The sequence below is a fragment of the Aethalodelphis obliquidens genome, unplaced genomic scaffold, assembly GCF_003676395.1.
Source record: "Aethalodelphis obliquidens isolate GAN/ISIS:26980383/991018 unplaced genomic scaffold, ASM367639v1 scaffold61, whole genome shotgun sequence".
NCBI classification, from domain to species: Eukaryota; Metazoa; Chordata; class Mammalia; order Artiodactyla; family Delphinidae; genus Aethalodelphis; species Aethalodelphis obliquidens.
Window position 1 is genome coordinate 3915348 of NW_020838005.1, and position 15393 is coordinate 3930740.

At 53.7% G+C, this 15393-nt stretch overlaps 1 protein-coding gene across 1 annotated transcript in view; it reads left to right on the forward strand.

Annotated features, from left to right (window-relative positions):
* Nucleotides 1-1515: 1515 nt before the first annotated feature.
* LOC113610122 (L-gulonolactone oxidase) overlaps nucleotides 1516-15393 on the forward strand; it is a 31960-nt gene continuing 18082 nt past the window's right edge. Inside the window, exons 1-5 of the mRNA XM_027087947.1 lie at nucleotides 1516-4413; nucleotides 5159-5260; nucleotides 7914-8039; nucleotides 9317-9411; nucleotides 13271-13361. Of these exons, the coding sequence (XP_026943748.1) occupies nucleotides 4411-4413; nucleotides 5159-5260; nucleotides 7914-8039; nucleotides 9317-9411; nucleotides 13271-13361 (417 nt within the window). The 5' untranslated portion in view covers nucleotides 1516-4410. The remainder of the gene's footprint in view (nucleotides 4414-5158; nucleotides 5261-7913; nucleotides 8040-9316; nucleotides 9412-13270; nucleotides 13362-15393) is intronic.

The window sequence follows — 15393 nt, forward strand, 5'->3', positions numbered from 1 at the left end:
ATCAGCAATGCCAAGGGTTTCCGTTTCTCCACATCATCATTGTCGCTCGTTGTTTTCTGAGTTTTGGGTAATAGCCATCCTAATGGGTTTGAAGGGGCATCTCTTTGTGGTTTGGATTTGCATTTCCCTAGTACTAAGTGACGAGCATCTTTTCATGTGCTAGTCACCATTTGTATATCTTCTTTGGAGAAGTGGGCATTCTTTGCCCGTTTTTAAATCAGGATTGGGCTTTGGTTGTTGTAGGAGTTCTTTATACACTCTGGATATTAATCCATTATATGATTTGCAAATATTTTCTCCCATTCTGCAGGTCATAAACTCACTTTTTAATCAAGTAGAAATTTACTTCCAATTTTAAAAGGACCTGGGTTAGGACCTAACCTCTGTTTTGTATGTAGTTCCTTACTGTTTTGCATAAAGTTGCTGCCAAGATGGATGGGCAGAACGCCTCAGCACTGGGGAGCTTGTGTGACTGGCTTGTATCAGAATTTGGAAGACAAAAACAAGTCTTTGTTTATGCAAATCAAGGTAAGAAGAATCCAGAGAAAGCCCCAAACAGTGGTCTTGGTTGCCATTGGAATAGATTGAGGAGATGTATTATTTGGTCAGTGTTTCCATCAGTTATCCTGGATTGAGATGGAAGGGAACCCTAAGAAGCAGGGGATGCTTTAAACCTTGCCATCCAGCTTTGTCATTTGTTGAATGACAACAAATGAACTTTATGCCTTACAGAAGCCTTTTTATTTATTTATTTTTAATAGATCTTTATTGGAGTATAATTGCTTCACAATACTGTGTTAGTTTCTGTTGCCCGACAGAGCGAATCAGCCATCTGCATACACATGTCCCCATATCCCCTCCCTCTTGAGCCTCCCTCCCTCCCCCCACCCATCCCCTCCTCGAGGTCATCGCAAAGCACCGAGTAGCTCTCCCCGTTCTGTGCTGCTGCTTCCCACCAGCCAACTATTTTACATTCAGTACAGCAGCCTTTTTATTTTTATTTATTTATTATTTATTTATTTTTACATCTTTATTAGAGTATAATTGCTTTACAATGGTGTGTTAGTTTCTGCTTTATAACAAAGTGAATCAGTTATACATATGCATATGTCCCCATATCTCCTCCCTCTTGCGTCTCCCTCCCTCCCACCCTCCCTATCCCACCCCTCCAGGTGGTCACAAAGCACCGAGCTGATATCCCTGTGCTATGCAGCTGCTTCCCACTAGCTATCTACCTTAAGTTTGGTAGTGTATACATGTCCATCAGCCTTTTTTTTTAATTTAATTAATTTATTTATGGCTGTGTTGGGTCTTCGTTTCTGTGCAAGGCTTTCTCTAGTTGTGGCAAGCGGGGGCCACTCTTCGTCGCGGTGCGCGGGCCTCTCACTATCGCGGCCTCTCGTTGCAGAGCACAGGCTCCAGACACGCAGGCTCAGTAACTGTGGCTCACGGGGCTAGTTGCTCTGCGGCATGTGGGATCTTCCCGGACCAGGGCTCGAACCCGTGTCCCCTGCATTGGCAGGCAGATTCTCAACCACTGCGCCACCAGGGAAGCCCCATCAGCCTTTTTAAAGAGAACGAGCTGGCTGAGTGGGTCTAGGAAGTATATCTACCGATTAGAAAACATGAAACACTCTTCTAAATGTTCACAGTGTTTCAAAGAAATGTGTTAAGTTACCATGTACAATTTGTATATTAAGGACTCGTTTTCACTGATTAATAAGCACAGGAGGGGAAATGATTTTTAAGAAAAGCTTCAGCGGCCATCGAGATGGTAACATTAATTTCCCTTGCCAACAAATGTTTGAAAAAGTTAAGACTCAGCAAGTATAGAACAAGCTGAGTCCTTCAGACAAGAAGAAATGAGCAATATACCATCGACCTCAACCACGAGGTGGTGGCGAGGCAGATTCAATTAACTGATAGACACCATTTTTGCTGATCTTTATATTTCTTTTCATGTCATTTTTTTTTTTTTTTCCATAAAGGCGATTCATAAAAGTGATGCGACTGGCTTGGGGGTGAGGGAGGAAGCGTTCCATGCAAGGGCGGTAGCACAGGGTGAAGAAAGCACGCCTGCTGGGTGACTCCAGGCTTCAGGAGATCTTAGCAGAGGAGGGAAGGGAGCCTGCAGGCAGGCTGGGGGCACAGTCCAGGCCCACCAACACCCATGGCATCCAGCTTCTGGAATGTCCTGCCTCAGAATGCATTCACCCAAAGGAGAAAAACTGGCTTCCACTGTAGTTGCAGAGGAACATCTGTGGGTGGGCACGGGGTACATTTCGCCTGAAGCTGTGGGACAGGGCTTGAGGGTGAGCGGGAAGCAAGCTATTTATTTGGGGTGGCATCGGGCTGTCCCCTCCCCTCCTTGCCAGGGGCCTCTTTGCCCTCCTGGCATGATGCGTACCCCACCCCATCTGGTGGCCACAGCCCCTGGACCCCCTTCCAACTCGGAGGAGGGACCCCTCAGCCCTTGGGCCTCCCCGCTGCACCCCTACCAAGGCTTGCCTCTCCCAGGCAGGGAGTCTGTGGGGAGGTGCCCTCGGGTGGTGGAGCTGGCAGCCTTGGAGCGCCCTGGCCCTGACTTCCACCAGGGACAGCCCGAGGGAAACAGCGCAGAGGCGAGAGGGCTTGTTCTTCTCCCGCATGAAGTCCTTGGTGGAGACCGTAGCACAGGGGCTTGCAGGCAGCCACAGCAGAGAACCACAGACTGAGTGGCTTCAACAACGGACACTCGTGGTCTCACAGCTCTGGAGGGTGGAAGTCTAAGGCCAAGCAGTCGCAGGGTTGGTTTCTCCTGAGGCCTCTCTCCTTGGCGTGTAGACAGCCGTCTTCTCCCTGCGTCCTCACTTGGCCTTCCGTTTTTGTCTGTGTCCTAATCTCCTCTTATTTAGACACAGCCATATTGGATCAGGGCCCATTCCAATGACCTCATTTTAACTTTACCTCTAAAAATCCTATCTCCAAATACAGTCACATTCTGAGGTCCTGGGGGTTAAGGCTTCAACCTAGGAACTTGGTGGGGGGAACACGATTCAGCCCATAACACAGGTCCCAGCTCTTGTGCCAAATCGGCTCCTTTCTGTGGCCCTGAGCTCTGCAGATTCCTCACCCGTACCTGGGACTTTCCTCTCTGCTGTTGAGCTGCTGCTAAGCGATCATAAACAACAGCATCTCCACTAGGTGGGATCTCCCTGTGGGGAGCACATGGCTACCACTCCCCCTCAGCACACAACCTTGCAGTTGGGGAGTGTGATCACGCACACACAAACATGCACACGCACACACACATGCACCTGGCAGCTGGAGAAGATCCTGGTTTGGGGGACACAGGTGTCCCCCAACCCCCATTCCAGAACTTCTTCTGTGTGTATCTGACCCCAAGCTCCGATCCTCCAGCCCGGCCTCGCCTCCAAAACCCTGGAGCTGTTGCTCACGCTTCCCGCTAGACCCCAGCTCTTGGCTTGGAGAGATCGAATGCCAAGATGCTCAGTGACTGATTAATCTGTTCATTGCACAAACGTGCCTCAGAGGCTGGTGCGGTGCCAGGCACTGAGCCAAGGGGTGGTGACGTGGACAGGGACGTCCCAAGGAGCCTGCCACCGAAAGCTCAACGCTGGGGGCAGATGCAAGAGCTTGAAACCTTTTCCAGCGCTGATGGTGTCCCGGGGCTCCTCAGATGTCTGCTCTAACCTTTATGTCCACCCAGAGAATTAGGCAAAAGTGCCACCACTTTATTGGAGAGAAAACCGAGCTTCACAGAGGTTAACCGGCAAGGCATGGAAGAGGAACCCAGGTCTGCCTGCCTTAAGGCCTGGGGAAGGAAGACCTCAGCTAGAAGACTGCCTGGTCCGAGTGTCACTCGTCCGCGCCCCCCATACGCCGTCCCCCGCGCCCCCGTGCTACAGCCACCAGCATCCCGTTCTATAGCGATGGGCAGCCTGGTGCATCCCTCCCCCAGCTCTGACAAATGAACTAACACGCGGGCCCCCACGTCACAGCCTCCCCTGACCTGCGGCATTAAGGACCCAGTTTCGAGGCCGGGGGTCCTCCGGCTCCAGAATGCCTGTACTTGGTGTCAGAGCTCAACAGCTTTCGGGAAGAGAGCAGCCGCCTTGTAAATGCTGCCTGCCCACCCTGCGGCCTGAGAGGAGCCCCGGGGCAGGGGGCAGGCCAAACTGCTGTTTGTCTGGGCGGAGCCTGTTGTCACACTGTTTATCCACCTCTGCCGGGGCCCCAAGCCCCTCTGTGTGCTGCAGCTGCAGAGTCGGCCCTGAGCTCCCGCGGTCACCGTCACCGCACTGCTGGTTCCAGCTCCCCGCTCCGCCTGGCCTCCGCGCCCCGCTGCCCTGTGCTCTGCTCCACGAGGAGGCCGGAGTCCGCCAAGGCCACTGACCCACCGCTGGAGCCATGGTAGGTCCACGTGGCCAGCCGTTCAGCCCTGCCGGTTCGCATCCAGGCTGGGCCTGTGAACCCGGCTTGGGAGGGCAAAATGAGGGCAGGTGTGGGGCTACTGGGAGGCCACGGGGAAGCTCTTGAATGGACTCGTGGCTCTGGGGAGCCACTGGGGTGCTGGGGAAGGGATGGAAGAGGAAGGCCAGGGTTGGACTCCTGTGTCTTTCCTTGTTTGCTCTGTGAGCTCGGGGAGGTTACTCTACCTCTCTGGGCCTCAGTTTCTGCTCCTGAAAATGAGAGTAATATTACCTATTTCGTGGCTTTATTGTAAGGCCTAAATAAGGTGTGACATGCGGAGCGATATGACATGTGGAGGACCCCGGAACAGTGCCCAGCACACAGCGGGGATCCCACAAACGGGAGCCTTTTCCCCAAGGCTCTCTGCTGTGGCCTCCAGGCCAGGAAAGGCTGCTGTGCTGTCTCCCAGGGCTGCACCCCTGATCTCACATAGCCCCCTTCTCCGAAGGAGGGGCCGAGTTTTCTGCGTGATCTGCTGCGCTGACCATGGGGGTCAAGGGAGATCGTAGCAGGAAGCCCGCACGTGGCTGCACGGCTTTAGAGCTTCCACTGTGTGTTTGAGCTTCCCAGTGGCTCAGCGCCGTGGCCCCAGCCTCCCATCTCTACAATGTTGGGACAGTGGGATGGGGGTCAGGGCAGCGCTAGACCACTTACTGGTGGTGACCCGGGTTTTGTCCTATCACAGGTCCATGGGTACAAAGGAGTCAAATTCCAAAACTGGGCGAGGACCTATGGCTGTTACCCAGAGATGTACTACCAGCCCACGTCCGTGGAGGAGATCAGAGAGGTGAGTGTCCATCTCAGCACGGCGCGCAGTGGTCCAGCCGCTGGACCTCCAGCTCCATCTGGGCCCTGTGGACCAGGCCAGCCCCAGAGAGGAGGTGGGCTTCCCAGCTAAGACCCTCATCCCCAACCCAGAACTGCTGGTGGGGTGACAGCTCCACGGGGTCGGCGGCAGCTGAATGCTGCTGCTGCGTGACCACTTGTGCTGTCTGCCAACGACTGCCAGATTTTTATTTCCGGCTCAGGTCTCTTCTCTGAACTTCAGATTCGTTTTGACTTCTTTCATCAAAGACATCACAAACTTACATGCCCCAAATGATGTCTTTGATGTTTGCTTTCAACCTGTCCTAGTGTAGTCTTCCCTGACTCTATACCAACCACAGGATTGCTCAGACTAGAAGCCAGGAAGTAGGTCACTGTCCCTTATCGGACCTCAGCAAGTCCTGCCTCAGAAGTTTCTAGAACCCACCTCCCTCTCTCCGGCACTGTTGTCACTAAGCCCAGGCCACCATCCCTTCCTCACATGCCGTGGCCTGTGATGGCCTCACCCCTGATCTCCCAGCTTCAGTTCTTACCTCCCTCAAATGCACTTTCCACAATCAGCAAAAGTAATTTTCTTAAAATCTAAGTTGAATTGGGCTACGTCCTTGCTCTTCAGAGGCTTTCATTGTTTGTGGAATAAAACCCCAACTCCTGACCCCAAGGCCATGCGTCCTCTGGGCCTGTCTCTCCGGCCTCCCTAAGGTCCCTCTCTCCCGGGCTCGCTACCTCCGTACCTTAGTACTTGCTGTTCCCACTGCCTGGGATGCCTGTCCCATCCCTTTTAATGAGACTGACTCCTTTTCATCCTTTAGGTCTCAAAGTAAATCACCTCCTCAGAGGCTTCCCAGACCATCTTATCTGAGTATTTCCCCATCTTCTGTATCTCAGCTCCTTGCTTATTTCTTTCATTGCATGTTCAAAACCTGCGGTGATTTCATTGACATGAACATTTGCATGCTTTTGTCTCTCTCCCTCGTAAGGATTTAAGACCATGCTTGTCTTTTCCATTTTATCCTCAGCACCCAGCCCTGTGACCTGTACACAGGAAGCACTTACTGAATATTTGTTGAATGAGTGAATGAATGAATGAATGAATGGACATGACCCGACTTCTGCCCTTAAAAGACTTGCCCCTAAGACAGGCTGCATGTGACTAACCCCCAGAGGATGCAGATGTTTCACTAGCACCAGCAGAGAACAGAGAAGGGAGAAATTCATGCTGTGTGTGTGTGCATGGGTGTGAGTCTGTGCACAGGTGTGTGTGAGGGCACTTGGAGGAGAGTGGTGGGAACGGCACTGTCACCACTAAGTGATCAGCACCACTGCTTCATATCTGTGGTCTCATCCATCCCCACAACCCCCTGTGAGGTAGTGATTATTACCCCCATTTTCCAGATGAGCAAACTGAGGCTCAGAGAGGCTTTGTAATTTTCCCATATTAGTAAGTGTCAGAGCCAGGATCCAAACCAGGATTCAAAACCCCCAACCTCTCATGCATGAGAATGAAGGAAGGTGGTCACTGAGCCGGGCCCTGGAGGATGCATAGGAGCTCCACAGGGAGCTGGGCAAGGGCAGTGTGAGGTGAAGGAAGGTGAGGAGGACACCTGGAGAGTCGTCAGACATGGCTGCCGGAGGGTGCGTGGGGGAAGGGGAGGGCAGAAGAGGAAGGCTGGGAGGCAAAGTGGCTTTGAACAGATCTGAGGGCCTTGAATGCCGAGGCAATATGCTTCATTCTGAGCTGAGGGGAGAGGGTGGAGGGGTGCTGATGTCCTGCGTGTGAAGGCTGTTTCTAGCCGTGCTAGCCTGCACGACTGTGAATTACAAATAGGAGGAGGCTACTGCAGGCCCGTGTTTCCCTGGAGAGCTGTTGGGGTGGGGGGGGGGGGGGGGGGAGGGAAATAAAAATAGTTGTGTGGTCAGGGGAGTGTGAGGGAGATGGTGTTAAACAGATGTCTTCATTGTATCGACATTCAGTAGAACCTGCAGGCTTAAACGTGCTTCGCGCGTGGGGGTGGGCGTGGAAGGCAAGTGCTATGGAGCAGTTCCCAATCTTCCTTGACCCCGGAACCCCTCGAGGTATAAATCCTGAGACTGGTGTTCCACGCCCAGACACAAGGGTGAAAGAGTATGGATTCCTTTGAGTGACACCATGCATTCATTTCTTTATTCATTCAAGATCACTAGAGACGGCCTATTCCCGTCAGGCCCAGGGTAGACACGGGGGGCTACGGTGTCAATTTAAGCCACCACCCCTGCCCCCGGGAGCCTTCATCCACCCTGGGAGGCAGCTGAGGCCCACGTGGGCCAACACGAGGAGACGGGCCTTCTTCTGAAGGTGCTGGGTGCCTTTGAAGGGTTTTGCCCAGGAGAAGAATGTGATCAGGTTTGCCAGCTGCCTCGGGGAGCACGCCCAGGAGCCCCACTTTGGGGTGCTTCCTTGGTTCTCCCTCCCACTCGCTCGCCGGCCCGTCTCTCTGGCTCTTTCCCGGAGTGGCCTGCACAGCGGCCTCCAGCCAGGCAGGGCCTTGGGGGGCTGGGGGCCCAGAGCCTGGGTGGCCCCGCGGCCTCACAGGGAAAGGCCTGGGCCGGGGCTGACGCAGGTGTTGCCTCAGCAGGTGCTGGCCCTGGCCAGGCAGCAGAACAAGCGGGTGAAGGTGGTGGGCGGTGGCCACTCACCTTCAGACATTGCCTGCACCGACGGCTTCATGATCCACATGGGCAAGATGAACCGCGTCCTCAAGGTACCAGGAGCCCTGGGCTCCCCACCTCTGCTGGGCCCCATGCCGGGCAGCCGTGGTCTCCGTCTCAGAGTCCAGGTGGAGACTCCTTAGCCTTTTCCCTTGGGCCTTATCCCCTCCCCACCTCTGAGTCCCAAGGTGACCCCCAATTCCTGGTCCCCAGTGATCGCCCCTCCCCGGGGTCCTGCCTGGGCTTGCTCAGGCCTCTCGTCTGGTCTATGCGCCCCCTTGTGGCCACGGAGAGGATGTCCTTCCTCCCCTCCGGCCAGAGCCTCCTCTCCACTTCTCTAGAACAAGAATGGCAAGTCAGGCCCCCAGAGGTGGACTCACAATGACAAATCCAGAAGGCTTTGCACTTAACTTGTTTTACGTATGGGGAAACTGAAGATCAGAGAGGGAGAGTGATTTGCCTAAGGTCACACAGCCGATCAGCAGCTGAGCGTGCCGCAAACTCAGGGGTCTGACATCAGCCCTGTGCTGGGATACTGTCCATGCAATTCAGCCATGAATTCAGGCCCCACCACCACCACCTCAGGTGTCTGCCTGGAAGTGAGAGTACTGGCAGGCGTGCCGCCCGTTAGGAGGGCTCCTGTTCTCACCTGGCCTGACGGGGCCAGCTCCCCTGAGCTGTAATTTTTGCCAGGTACCCTCCCCTCCAGCCCTGCTAGCAGAGGTTCTGGATTTCTCTCTACTATTTATTTCCTGATTTGCTCAGGCTGACGGTCACCACCCCGTAGAAAATGTTCCAGTCAAGACATCAGTCATGGCAGAAATTAACTCTGATCGCTAATTAGTGAGGACTGCGCTCCAGTAATTGATTTTGCCAGGCTCTGCGCTCGGGGTCAATGGAACGTGTGTTTTGGAGTCACACAGATGGGATTCTCATCTCCGTTCCACCACCGATGTTTGTGTGACCTTGGGCAAGTGACTTCAAGTCCCTGAACTTGAGTCTCCTCGCTGTGAAATGGAGGGAGACTTCTCCTCCCCCAGCCCCCCGGGGCAGCCATGGTTGGGGGCGGTGGGTCTCAGGACACAGCACAGTTCTCCCAGTCCCGCGGTGACTTGGGCAAATCCCTTCTCTTCCCTGCTTCTTATTTCTTTCCCCTGTGAAAAGAAGGGTTACGCAGAGTAGTCCCAAAGCCCCAGCACTCTAGGGCTCTGTCTGCACCCCTTTGGCTGCCTGTAGCGGGAGACACGCTTGTACTCACAGCCCTGCGGGACTGCAGGACAAGGACTGAGCGACGGCCTAGCTCATCCCAGTCTCTGCTGGTCTCTTGCAGGTGGACATGGAGAAGAAGCAGGTGACCGTGGAGGCCGGCATCCTCCTGGCTGACCTGCACCCACAGCTGGACAAGCACGGCCTGGCCTTGTCCAAGTAAGAGCCACCTCCCTGATTCCCAGGTGGGCCAGTGATGGCCCCTGATCCCTGCCCTGGCCTTGGCTGGACACTCAAGCATCTGTCAGGAGCCAGAGAGAAGCACTTCTCAGGATGCACCTGTTTCTCTGGACCCCTGTTCCTCCCCCACAGAGTACCCATCTCCCCATCCCCTGTTTTCAGGGGCTATTGTGTGAGAGTAGAAAGAAACAGGCTAGCATTTAAAACAGTCTAGTACAGGGATGGGAAAACCATGCATTAAGCCTTTCTTAAAACTTGAAATAAAACTATATGAACCCAAACCGAAAGATATACAAAGTAAGCACTCAGAGAAGCAGAAGAGCATATGCTGATTGAGACACAGGGCTTCCTGGTCTACCTATATGTGGCTTCACTTGTTTTTCCTTCCAAACATGGTATCAGTGAATGCTCAAGTTTAATATCAGGAGATTTCCACTGAAATAGGAAATGAATTTGGCTGAATGCAGCCAAAGGAGTGAATGTCTAACTGTGGGACTTCAACCACTAGAAACAAGTGACAGAATTATTTTGGATATTGGGGTAGCAATCTCTTCACAGCTGGAAATTGCCACCATAGAAGCCTGTGGTTGGTCTTCAAGTGCGGGTGGTCCATTCACCTAGCTTTCTCATTGCAGGCCCTGAGGCATCACTATACTTTTTCACTCTGAAAACCACTCTGTTTCTGCCTCTCCAAGGGTCGTGGCAACTCAAACATTTATGGAGTGTCTACCATGTGCAGGCTTTGTTCAGGCCCAGAAGAGGCCAGGATGAATAAAACCCAGACCCATTCACAAGGAGCTCCCTGCAAGCGGGGGAGACAAACCCACGAAGTGACAAGCGTGACACAAAGCAAGAGGCTCAATGCCAGAGAAGTGTTCAGGGCACCGTGGTGTTCTTGGGGGCCCGTGTTCAGCCTTGGCAGGCAGGGGAATGTGTGAATGGATGGGAATCAGGGCAGGCTTCCTGCAGGAGGGGCCCTTTGGTTGAGCCCTAAAGGATGACCTGATGTGAACCAGAAAAACGAGAGGAGAGAAGGGATTCAGGCAGAGAGAGCAGCGTGAGTGAAAGCCCAGGAGAGGGAAGGTGTGGGAGTGGGCAGGGGTCTGTACGCAGCTAGCGGACACATCTCCGGGACCAGCAGGAGATACGTTCTGTTAATCACAGGCTTTAGCTTCTGGGCCCTGGAGCATCTCTGTGCCCTGTTCATGATATATCTCTGTCCTCCCTGGGGACCCAGTCCTCCTCAAGTACCTGCCTGCACAGGGCTCATCTGCCTCTCAAAGGGAGTTTGGATGTCCTGTCCTGTGTATCCCAGGGGCCACCTAGGTCTGCAGCTCCAAGGATGCTGTGGGGACCTCAGGAGTGGCTGGGGGCTTGGGGGGAAGCACAGAGCTGTGTCAGGCCACATGCCGGTGGCTTGATGCCCTCTCTCATCATATCATCACCTGGGAGGAAGGCCCCATTTAAGGATGCAGAAAGCAGGGTCTTGAGGCAAAGGTGCTTCTCAAAGTCATGCAGCTGGAAAGCTCTGGAGCTTCCACTGTGTGGTGAGCCAGAGGGAGCAGGACACAGGCGCTGTTCCTAAGAGGGAGGACAGCAGCTTGGTGAAGACCCCAGCTCCAGAAGCAGGCCTGGGTGCAATCCTGCTTCTACCTCGTACCAGCTGTCACTCAAGTTCCTTGACCCTTCTGGGCCTCAGAGTTCTCATCTAGAAAATGGGGCTGTGAAATAGGGGCGCTCAGAGCCCTGCGTGAGTCAAAGGTGCCCCGCATAGTAATTACTAAGTAAGTGTCGGTTCCCCCTTCATTTTCCTGGCTCTGTCTCGCTCCACAGACTCTGGAAGTGACCTTTCCCCTTGTTCTCTCCACCCCTCGGAGGACTAAAGTCTAATCCTTCCTTCCTAGTTCTTCCTCCCTGAGGGCCTCACGTTTGTCCAGCTTATTTCTTTTACTTATTTATTTATTTTTATTGAAGCATAGTTGATTTACAGTGATGTGTTTGTTTCAGGTATACAGGAAAGTGATTCAGTTTCATATACGTGTGTGCGTGTATTCTTTTTCAGATTCTTTTCCATTATAGGTTATTCTACGATATTGAATATAGTTCCCTGTGCTATACAGTAGGTCCTTGTTGGTTATCTATATTATATATAGTAGTGTGTATCTGTTAATCCCAAACTCCTAATTTATCCCTCTCTTTCCCCTTTGGTAACCGTAAGTTTGTTTTCTATGTCTGTGAGTCCACTTGTGGTCTGTAAATAAGTTCATTTGTGTTGTATTTTAGATTCCACATATAAGTGACAGCATATGGTATTAGTCTTTCTCTATCTGACTTACTTCACTTAGTATGATAATCTTGAGGTCCATCCCTGTTGCTGCAAATAGCATTATTTCATTCTTTTTTATGGCTGAGTAATATTCCATTGTATATACGTACCACATCCTTATCCATTTATCTGTCAATGGACACTTAGATCAGCTCTTTCTTTTAACGTGGTCCCAAGCCCATTTCCGTGTTGCTCGTTAGTCTCTGTGAGCTTCATGGACAAGGGTAGACTTACTGCAGGTTGGTGAACCATCCCCTCCCCTGTCATGGGCACGTGGTCGTCCTCAGTTCTTCACTATCGTTCATGACGCTGTGATGAACGTCTTCGCGCATCTGCCTGTCCACACGCTGGGGCATTCCCTGCGACAGGATTTCTGTGGTCTTCTTTTAACATTCTGGTATTTTCACAAGGGGTGATATCACCAAGTCACCCAACTAATGTGGACAAAGAGGTAAGAGTGACACAAGGGTGAGGGCAGAGGAAGGAAGAGGCGTCGGTTCCTTTCCTCCTCTTCCTGTTTCACCAGGGCCGCCCCAGGTCCCATTGCAGGAGGGTATGAGGCTAGATTTTCTCATCCTTGTCAATCTGCCTCTTTGGAAGCCAGGGCCCTCCTGCCTCTGGGGCCCTGGGTCTGCGCTGAGGGCCAGGTTGGGTCCGATCCCTGCCCTGCCGGCCGGGCCCATTTCTCAAGTGTGAACCAAGGCAACTGGGCTATCGTGAAGCGTGCAAAGCTCCAATCTCCTTGGCTCCCAGTGGGCCTTCTGTAAACACTGGTTCCGTTCTCCTTTCAGACGGGGCTGGGATGTCTCAGAGAAAGCTCCTGAGAAGTAAGATTTCTGAAAAACTCCTGACCCACTGTCTTTCCTGGACCCTGAGATCGGAGCACATCTTGCTAATTCCTGTCCTCAGAGCCCACGCCGGTGGAGGCATCTTATTCCCCTTTGGGAATCTGGTCCTCGTGCACACAGCACCCTCTTATTATTTGTTCCAGGGCCTGGAACACCAGGCTGAGGGGTGCGGGCTTGACCTGGAGGCCCCGGGGGACCCTGGAGGTTTCTGAGCAGGGGGTGACATGGTCTCCTTCTCCTGCATCCTCCTACCATCCTGGGATGGCTGTGTGTGCAGTTCTGACATGGGGACTCTACAGGCCTCAACAGGCTGGGTCTGGAGAAGTCTTAGTAGGAGCGTTTGGCCTGTGGTTGGTGGAGAAGATATTGCTGGCAGATGGAGGTCGGAGGAAAGGGATGTTCTCGGCTGCAGAAAGCCCAAGGCAGGCAGGCAGGCCTCCCCTCGGAGCTGAGCCGTATCCCCACTAGCTCATCTGACGGGCCACGCGGCTCACAGACAAGGGCTGGCTTGAGTCAGACGATCTAAGATGTGGTAAGTTGGGGATGAGATTCCCAGGCAGGAGATGGATCAACTATTCTGCTCTGAGGGGCCTCACACCGAAACCCTAGGGGGCATTGTCACAGGAAGCCTAACTGGTCCCTTCGTCCCTCCCCCTCCCTCCAGCCTGGGAGCCGTGTCAGACGTGACTGCAGCTGGCGTCATCGGGTCCGGAACACACAACACGGGGATCAAGCACGGCATCCTAGCCACCCAGGTGAGTCTATCTGCTTCGCCACTGACTGCCAGGGAGAGGGGAGGTTGGGACGGAGCCCCTTTCACCCTTTGCACCGTGGCTGCTGGACAAGCAGGTACTCCAGGGCAGTGTCGGCACAGCTCCACGAGGGCCTCAAACCCACCCGGTCTCACCTCTGACGGAGACTCGGCAGGGGTCCTTCAGAAACATCGTCTCCCCTAACCCTCATCCGTTCCCAGCAGACACAAGTGACGAAGGCGCCCTCGTGCATGTTGACGCAGCCCTGCCTCTCAGGAGCCTCCTGGCCACCCTGGGGAAAAGGGCAAGCAGAGCAAAGGGGTCCATCCCCGTTGAAAGGTCTTAGGCAGGAGTCAGGCAAAGCGAGGGGACTTTCCAGATTAGCAAGTCGGGGAGGAGCCAGGAAGAAGCCCAGCACGGGCGGGCCTGGGATCCACACCTGACCTTCACCAAAAAGCATTTCTTAAACTTCACGAGAGCCCAATTTGGGGCTCAGACCTGCGCCCCAGACCTAAGCCTGATGTGTGCTGTGTGTGGCACATAGGCAGATTTTTAACTCCTCTGGACATCCCTGTTTTCAGCTGTCACCTGGGGAGAATACTCCTCAACCCAGGGAGGGTGTTCAATGAGACAGCATGTGTCAATGCCCGGGGGCTGGATGACAGTTCACGACGCCTGCGTCAGGAGCCACCCCTTTGGGGGGCAAACTCCTTTAACTTTCAGTTTTAGGAGGAGCTTCTAACAGGCCAGGCTATGGCTCCGTGAAGCAGGCTGCTGGGGGGTACCCGTGGAGGCTGGCCGCTCACCCTCGGGGAAGAGAGAGAGACCCTCATGCTGGCCGTAACTCACCGCGTGCCTCCCTGCCGAAGTCCACCTACACTCTGGGCCATGTGGCCTCTGGCCATCGGAACATCACTGCTAAGTGCTGGGGTTTGGCTTTTGCCTCTCAGCTCTTTGACTACTGTCTGTGTGACCAGGGAGGGGACAGGTCTCTTCCCCTCTGGCTGCCTCAGTTTGCTCCCCTGGAGAATGGGGATGATCGCAACAGCAGTGCGTGCAGGTGCTTAGCTGAGTGTACACAGTTAGTGCTCAATACATGTTTGTGATGGGTTTGTATGTAGGACAAGGCCCTTTCCAGAGCCCACACTACGCTGTCAAAGAAATTTCAGCATTGTGGCGGCACTGACCGCACTGATGGCTCACGTGTTCCCCAGTCAACCAGCCAGGAGCACGGCTCCTCTGTTCTAAGGAAGACGGACGCCCCGGCAGGTGCTGTCTGACTGTGGCTTCTGGGAGCTGGTCCCACGTGCTCCAGTCCAGAGCTGCATGGGGTGGAAAGAAAATGGCCAACAGCACTTTCCAAGGCTTCACTTTGTTTTCTCACACACCACGAGGGGGAGCCACTTCAGAGTTACTGTCCCTTAAATCCGCACTTTGCTTTCTCATCAACCTTATGCACTCACACTGGTGGCCCTTGTCCTTTTCCTCCCCCCTCTTTCAAGCACAAAAGCCTCAGAGAATCACCAGGCAAGGGAGAGGCATCCTGAGGGGATGCCGTGAGCCAGGGAAGGGGAAAGGCCCAGGGCATTCGACCACGAAGCAAAGCAAGGTAGGTTTTGTGGGACCTGATTCCCAGGCACTCAGAGCCCTCCATAGACTTGTCGTTACCCCCTCAGAGGGGGTTCACCGTCCAGGAGAGCCCAGTGGTAACTGGGGCTGAAGGATAATAAACCACCCCTCCCAATATTTGGCCACAGTCCTAGTCTGCTCTCCAGGGCTGAGGTCAAGCTGGTTGCCTCAGTTTCTACAAAATGATCAGCAGAGTATGGAAAAGAATTCTGAGTGGCCAGAAATCAAAATGCACATGAGATTTACTGGCCACTTCCCTGAGGAGGCTCAGCTGAGCAGCATGGGCCCCTGCACGCAGGAGACGGGAGGGGACTGGCGTATTTAATATCCACTGTATCCCAGGCAGTTAGCTGGGTGCGTCACATACTCTCTCTGAGTTGGTTATTCTCCTCATTTCACAGATGAG